General features: G+C 38.6%; 1 protein-coding gene across 1 annotated transcript; it reads right to left on the reverse strand.

Moving 5' to 3' along the window:
* Positions 1-5208: 5208 nt before the first annotated feature.
* LOC139724304 (probable G-protein coupled receptor No18) lies at positions 5209-8465 on the reverse strand. The gene has a single exon (XM_071635447.1). It carries the CDS (start codon positions 8398-8400, stop codon positions 7153-7155), a length of 1248 nt encoding a protein of 415 aa, XP_071491548.1. The 5' UTR covers positions 8401-8465; the 3' UTR covers positions 5209-7152.
* Between the last annotated feature and the right edge of the window lie 273 nt (positions 8466-8738).

The raw sequence follows: 8738 nt of genomic DNA on the forward strand, positions 1-8738 counted from the left end.
AAGGAAAACAATTTTGTGAATAAAAATCAAAGATGCAAATTGAAAACGATGAGTAGATATGATCCAGCAAAGGGATCATGTGCTATAGCTATCTCAACCTTCGAAGATTCCATATTTTACGTATACACAGTAACCAAACCGCTCATTGATCTCTTGCATTTCGAAGTTCTGCATTTTTACTTAAATATTGAGAGATGAAATAAGTGAAAACGATATAATTACCAGAAAAAATAATGGCGATTATGTAAATCACTTTTGAAGGAGCAAACAAGATAAAGACGGCAAGATTCGTCAAGAAACATCATCAAAGGAAATCAAGAGTTCTCTCTGTCTGTTGGTCAGAAGTGACCTACACAAACAATACTGTGACCACACGTTCTGTGGCTTTTAGAGATTCAAACTATTGAGTTTTCTGTAGAGTGGGCGCTCTAACAAACGTGACTACTCCTGCCAAAATCCAATGAACACTTCTCGTATAGACAAATTAAAATCATGCTCTCAAAACTTCTTCTGAAGTTCAGAGAAAGCAGTCCTGAATATATACAGCACCAAAGAGTGATCGTACCCCACCAAAGCAATAAGTGTACATTATCTAAGTCTTTTTGCGGGGGGGGGGGGGTGTGGTAGAGGTATATCGTCTTGAGCAGACGAGAATACTATAAAGCACTCAATATCATTGACTATGGATCACTTTTTACTGTTAAATTCACTGCCACAATTTTTCTTAATGCCAACAAAAAACAAACTTTTAAACAGATAGGCAAAAATACGTATAATTATACACACACACATACACACACACACAACACACACACACACACACACACACACACACATATATATATATATATATATATATATATATATATATATAGATATAGATATTATTATTATGTACATATACATACATATATACACCACACCCTCACACTTTTGCAAAGTGGTTACAATCGTAGAAATCGAGGAAAATATGTATTCATTAAAAAGTGGATGTATTTTGGTAGGCACAAAAAAACAAATGAGACGAGAACAGCCCTCACAAATTGAAGTGTATTAGATAGCGAAAATAATAAGGATATAGGAGCCTTTGAAGACATAATTTGAAATCAATTTCAGAATAGATTTACTGCATGTTCGGCTCTTAAAGAATAATTATCCCTATCTTATCTCTAAATACGATCATGCGCCAACCACTCTCTCGGAATAATGGAAAATAATAAAATGGATGAACAGACTAAACGAAAAAGAATTAGACATTAATTGGAATTTCTTATCTGTTACACAAAAACGAATATATAAGTGTGTATATATATTGATGTTTATTATTTTTATCATGTATTCATATATATATGATAAAAAAAATAATAAACATCAAGAATTCTTTTTTTTTTCAGTTAAGACTTCAAATCACTTCACAGCCCAGCAGATCGATGGTATTTTTTTAATGAAAATATAATTGGTGCAGATCATCATTTTTTATATTTTGCCTGCAATCAGAAAGCAGTTCGGATTGTAAGCAAGATCTTTAAATACGATCATGCGCAAACCAATCTCTCGGAATAATGGAAAATGAGAAAATGGATAAACACTCTATCAGTAAAAACGAAAAGGATTTGTACATTAATTGGATTCCTTATCTCTTACACAAAAACAAATATACATAAATAATAAAAGTAATACCATCAAGAATTCATGTTTATATTTTCAACCAAGACTTCAAGTCACTTCACAGCCCTGCGGATTGAAGTGTTTTTGTTTTCACGAAAATATAATTGGTACAGATCATCATTTTTATATTTTGCTTGCAATCATAAAGCAATTTGCGTTGTAATCAAGATCTTTAGATACGATCATGCGCCAACCAATCTCTCGGAATGATGGAAAATGAAAAAATGGATAAACAGGCTAAACAAAAAGGAATTATACATTAATTGGAATTCTTTATCTCTTACACAAAAACGATTATATATATATATATATATATATATATATATATATATATATATATATGTAATATATATATATATTATATATATATATATATATCGTCGCTGGGGCGATAAGACCTCGTATCTACAAAATGTCAAATGTTCAGGAGAGCCAAAAAACATGGCGGCCAAAGCACTGTGGCGAATGGGATAGCCTTTCCTTTGACATGCCGTGGTGGCTTCATTTTTGGAGTAAGACAGTTGGGATTTGGACAGGACATCACTTAACCCATTATTTGACCATTAATCCAAGAAACTCATTTTCACCAAAATTGCAGAACTTAAGGTCTTATCACCCCAGCAACGATATATGTAATATATGTTATATATATATATATACATATATATAAATTAAACATTAAAAATTCATGTTTTTATTTTCAGTTAAGACTTCAAGTCATCCACTTCAAAGCCCTGTAGATTTATTCTTTAACGAAAATTTCATTGGTACAGATCATCATTTTAATATTTTGCCTGCAATTATAAAGCAGTCCGCATTAAATGAAGATACTGATGAATTAAAATGAGAGATTTTATCTTGTTTGAGAGTGTTGGCACTCACCTGAGATGAAAACCGCTCCTCTCAGGCACCACATGGTAGTGAGTCGCTTAAAAATGTCCATCAGACACAAAAATGCATCCACGTCGTTTGCCATCGCCCAAGGATAATCATTCATTCGACTGCGCTGGAACCATTCCTGTTGCCCCTCGGACAGATATTCACCGACATCGCCGCACAGGTGGCATTCATGATGGGAATCCGTGTTTACAGAAACAATCGACCTCATTTCAATTCTATGTGACTTCTAGTTGGGGTGCTATGCTGAATGAACGTCCGAGTAAGATAGGATATAAGCTTTTGAATGTTTCGCCCGTTTTAGAGTGTTTGTTTACTGCATTTGTCAGTGTTGACAAAAGAAGTCATTGCTTCAATGGGTATATTTCGTAAAAGGAAATCTCAAATTTCCTGCAGATTGAACTGTATTTTATTTTTGGTGTTGTTGTTGTTGATGATGATGATGTAAAAGAATAATATGAAAGATATCAGTACAAAAAGAAAGAAATAATGACTCTTGTTAATCTCTAACTTGCAATAAATGGTGGGGGCCTCGCCTCGAAAGAAAATGAAATCGTCATTTTTTTTTTCTCGAAAAATGATTGAATGTATACTCCAAGCGATTTTAGGTTGAATAACATTTTAGGTTGAATAACATTTAGGTTGAATAACATGAATGTGTTATATTGGAGGGGTGTCATCTAAATTGTGTGTCCATGAAGCGAATGTATTTTAAAAAACACTAAATAACAGTGGCTTGTATTACTAGTACATGAAGTCGCTATTTTCCCTCAATACTCTGCCTCAATATATTGATGTTTCGACAAGTTTTACATTTTAGCCAAGACAGCATAGTGAACATACAGTGGGTGCTGTTGAGAGAGCTAGTTCGTAAACTACTGTCTTTGCGGCAACGTGCACCAAGATATCCAAATCATGAAAGCTGACTTGCTGCTTCTAATTGTTACTTCAACACGTTAGCGAGCTTTAGATCTGCTACGGGAACGCCAAGACGATGCTAATTAAGCCCAAAATTGTGTTCTGTGCAAGCGCATTGTCTAATCTCACCCGGGAGGCTGCGTCGTCTTAGCGTTTGCGTTGCAGATCTAAAGTTCGCTAATGTCACCGAAGCGCCGCTTAAGAAGCGTCCATACACACAACAACTCAAGTGTAACATGTAATATTCACAAATCCATACAGTCAACTTTTCAATTTCTCTCTTTTCTTTTCATCTGGCTCTTGGCTGTGTTTGCGCCGTGTTCAATTTTTATCAGTGTTCGTCCAACACTTTATGCTAGAGAATCTTAGATTTTGCCGGTCTCAGCAAAATAATGATAATAATAATAGTAATGATGATGATGATAATAATAATAATAATAATAATGATAATAATAATAATAATAATAATAATAACAATAATAATAATAATAATAATAATAATAATAATAACAATAAAGACAGGAATAAACATCTCACCGGGTATACTACACAATGAATTTATACGATCAACACAGCCGCTGATTGTTTCCTACTGCTAAGCTTCGGACTATAACCAATGGGTTGGAAGTCCTAGAACAATCTGGCCAAAACGACAACTAGCAAGAAGACCCTTCGTACTGCTGTCTTCACTGAATTGAAATATAGTATACATCATTACATGACGTTTATATCACTAGCTAAAATAAAAATGGCAAACTTTTCTCACCTTGTCAATCAACCCCTAGAATTAGTCAATCCCTAGATGGGAAAACGTCTAATGAGGCCCTGTTTTTGCAGATAATCCGTTCTGGACGGTCTCCTAATGAACTACTACTAGGATTTTTTTTCTCTCCATAACGACAAGAAACAAATAGACGTCAAGCAGCAACGGAAATGTATAGTCGGAGAAAATACTCATTTTAATTGATTGATATTCACAACTGGAGTATAGCGTAATCTACATCATGTACACATAAACCAGTGGCAACAACTTATGAAAAACTGAGTGAATTTTAGTAGACGTCGAGAGAATATAAAAACCACGAACGACAGTAGTTTACACGTTTGAAAAAGTGACATCAAAAGTAGCCTGAAAAGCTGGAAAGTTATTGAGAGTAGGAAAGATACTGAAGGATCTCATTCGACACAAAATTGTCAATAATTTACTGCTTATCAATCGTGTGTCAGCACTTTGCAAATGAACAGATCTTCCCTCGACTAGAGCACAACAAGGTTCCAAGAAGGCAGGTTTTGCAAAGAATGGTGACGGAACTGCGTAGTGTTTGCATTAATTACTCACAATTGCTAACTAGTCTGGGCAAAGAAAAGTGTAGTCGAACATTTGTACTCCTCGAAAATAACAAATCATGTGTTAATAATTCTAACGTGATAGCTTCGACTCGCTAGGAAGATTTCTGAGAAACTCGTTGTGAGTTTACAGCGAGGTTGATATCTGTCTATATCTCATAAATAAATCAAGGAGAAAATTATTCTAAGAAACATTTAATGTCAGTCATTTCCGACATCCAAAGTGATAAGATATTGACTGCAAGACTTCGCTTAAACATGCTAGTCGTCACAAGTTCTTCTCCACATTTACTGATGTTCTAGAGTGCAGATCACAACGGTATATTCTTTACTGAAATGTGAGCATAACCACTTCGATACATCATTTGATTCATTAGCCCTATTATTGTATTTATATTGACGTATAGATCATCAATGTCTCAAGATGATGACGTTGCTTGCGTTTGCTGATGAGAAATTACGTTTAAATAAAACGAGCATTGGTTTGTGGCTGTTTGAGACTAACACGTTGTCGGAAAGTAAGTATACATTTAATTGCTCTCTGCTAGTTGACGCCACATCTGTGATTTCATTTCAAGCACCATTCTAACGAAATATAAAGAAACGAATGTACGAAGGTGACAAGAAGACATCTTCAATCCGTCTAAGACGAGCAAATACTAATCCACACACCTTCTGGATGTTAACACTTGCCATCGTGCATTCCTCTCTACAGCACAGAGTCACTGTGTACCAAGGGATACACGTATGTTTATCTATTCAATTATAACCCACTTTCACATATCCGCGGCGATGTGTCTGGAAAGATATTAGCATGTCAGAGCCGCATACCTGCTTGGTCCAAGAATCAATTAATGCCACACCAGGGCGCCATTATCTCTATCCCGACCACCCAGAAGACGGTATCACCCTTTTTAGTGGTGGATACAATCATGTACAGAGGCAGCAAACGCATTTACATGCAAAGAGATGTAATAGCTCCCCTCTCTCTCATACTCGTTCAAAATATTGTCTTGTAAACTAAGATATGATGACAGACTGTAATGGTAATGCACAGAATTTGATCCCTGTCTGTTCCTCAGATTGGTTTCACCCGGTAAACTCTCTGCCATCTTGCATTTTAATCAACTAGCGTATTCACTACTTCACCTACACAATCGTATTATGTTCTAATGATCTCTCACATGGTAACCACTGCGTGTTTCCCTGCGCACATCGGTACACAGCGACCGAGTTGAATAACTTCAGTGAACACCCATTACCCCTTTCTCAGACTCCAGTAAGCACTCATTACCCCTTCTCCTATTGAAAGGACTCGAAGGGAGAATGATGATTTCTTCTTTAAACAACACTTGCCTCACTCTATCAAGTCATCTTCAAATACCTGACACATATTGCCATCTGAACAAGGTGTACAGTTTCCTGGCGGCATTTATTTTTTTTTCCTTTTTTAATTTAAAGCAGAAGTGATTAATAGCAGTTTCGATTGTTTCTCTTTTTCAACGCAACGTCGACAATTCCAGACTCACATTCATCGGCACAGCTCATATGAATACATTTTCAAAACTCGCCATCACAAATACGGTCGCTTTTCTTCTTCTCTGACAAAACCATGATGTTATTGTTGTCAAAGGAATGGTCGTAGTCACACCTCCTCTGCGTTTATCGGAGACATTGCATTGACCTTTATCACTCGTGTAATGTTTGAAGTGTCACATCAACCAATCGAACTGCTGTAAGTTTATCACTTGAGTCACTGCTGATATTTCGAGCACGATCCCAGATTACTTTGCAGGGAATTGTCCTCGTGCCTCGGCTTTTCATTCAGAATCAGATTCAGATTTTCTCTATCTATTATCCGCAATGGAGGACCGACATTAAAGTGGACAGATAAATGAATATCTTTCCTCACCAGGAAGCCACTAGAAGTTTCATTCATTGACATGTGAAAACATCTGTCACTCGCATCTTCCCACAATTCCATCAGAGGCAAAAATTTCACATCCACAGCTGCTCCGGATATCATCACAGAATTCTAAATATATGCATTTTTCTCTCTCTCCCTCCACTTGATTATTAGCGAGCAATGTTTATTTTCATCACTCGTCGGCAAGACAAATTATGCGACCAGGGTGGAATCCACAAAAACATGAAATCATCACAATCTTATGTGCTTCTTTTTTGTGTATCACTTATTTACACAATCAGTCATCATGACTTGTGTAGCAAGAGCTAGATAATTATAGGTGGCAATTGCTGGGCACGAACACAGGATTTTTTTCTTCAATTTTTTGCATCTGGAGAACTATAACCTCACCCTTATCACCTCATGCCCGGGCGGTGTCGCGTATTGCATGTTAGGATGCGGTGAAAAGCGTTGCGGAATTCACGGTTGAAGATGGTGTAGATGATGGGGTTGGCCGCCGAGTTACACCATCCCATCCAGGTGACGCTGTTAAAGATGTTGAAGGTGATGTGAGGTCTGCATTCCTCGCACAAACCCATCACAACGTTGGTGATAAAAAACGGAAGCCAACAGCAGATGAATATGGTCACGACGATTGCGAGGACCGACGTCGCTCGTCGCTCTCGGGCGACCGAAATCTTCTTGGTCGATGACTTTTCCCGAGACTTCCCCGTTGATGACGGCGGCATTCCCGGAACGCTGCTTCCCCCGTCGTCGCTCGGTCTCTTACTCATCGCTCGACCGTTATTTTGCACCGTTAGGGCATTTTGCGTGTTTGTTTTGATTTCTGTGTGTAATTGTTCTTTACTTTCTGCCGCGAGATTGGTCTGCATGGTAACCACTTTAGTTTGCGCGTCTCGCTGAATCTTTTCCCGCATTCCCGGCTTCTTGGCACTCAACGCCATTACAGATCGAAAAATTTTGTAGTAGACGATGAGCAAAATGAAACATGGGATATAAAAGGAGAGAGCTGAGCTGATTACCTGAAAAATAGGGCTGACATTCAGCGCGCACTCTCCCTGTCCTTCTGAGTCGAATCCGCCGACGTAAATCAGGGCCGGGATCGATATGAGGAAGGACACTGACCACATGGATAATATGACCACCATGGCCATACATGGTGTTCTTCTTCTGGCGTACTTAATCGGTCTCGTAATGGCAAGAAACCTGTCTACAGATATGCCACAAAGGTTCCAAATCGATGCCGTAGCCGTGAGGACGTCGACGGACACCCAAAGGTCGCACAGCCACGCCCCTAGCCACCAATTCCAGTCGTTGACTTCCTGATACAAAGCAAAGGGCATCACTACCGAGCTGACTGCCAGGTCCGCTACCGCCAGGGAGACGATGAAATAATTGGCGACGATGCGAAGATTGCGAAATTTGAGCACGGAAATGCACACCAACAAATTCCCAACCACGCCGATGAGAATGATGGTGGTAAGTCCGATGACCTTGAAGGCCGTTAAAGTAATGTTATGTGATCCCACTGTGTGATTACCTGTTTGCTGGTAGTGATTGTCCCTGAACTCCCCTGACACGTTTTCCTGGCCACCAGACCCCGCCAGTGCCACATATTCCGTACCTCCCATCCCGCCAGCCATCTCTATACCCTGTATCACAGGTACGAGCGTTCTGTCCGATATTACATGAATGGTTCCCCCTGGTATCGGCGTACAAAGTCTGTTGCGCGCACTACGCCAAGATGACTTTTACATCGATTATCGTTTTTCTTCCACTTGCCAAAGAAACACGCTCTCTTTGGGCGAGCTAATGTAGATACCAGTAGGCACAACACATTGGAATCTCATTGAGCGGTTTTCAGCCCGGTGTAGCACATGAAGATTTGCAAGATTAATTCAGTCCTCCGCATGCATTGTCAGTCAATAGCAATTGCAGGCCAGGAGAATTTGTGCGCCCCGCAGCCTCTCTAGTCGCTGAC

The sequence above is a fragment of the Diadema antillarum genome, unplaced genomic scaffold (assembly GCF_040938485.1).
Source record: "Diadema antillarum isolate AM-2024a unplaced genomic scaffold, OU_Dant_1.0 scf00000211, whole genome shotgun sequence".
NCBI lineage: Eukaryota > Metazoa > Echinodermata > Echinoidea > Diadematoida > Diadematidae > Diadema > Diadema antillarum.

What these genes read in the sequence shown, in the direction of transcription:
- LOC139724304 (XM_071635447.1), bottom strand. Translation starts at nt 8,400, where the DNA reads ATGGCTGGCGGGATGGGAGGTACGGAATATGTGGCACTGGCGGGGTCT.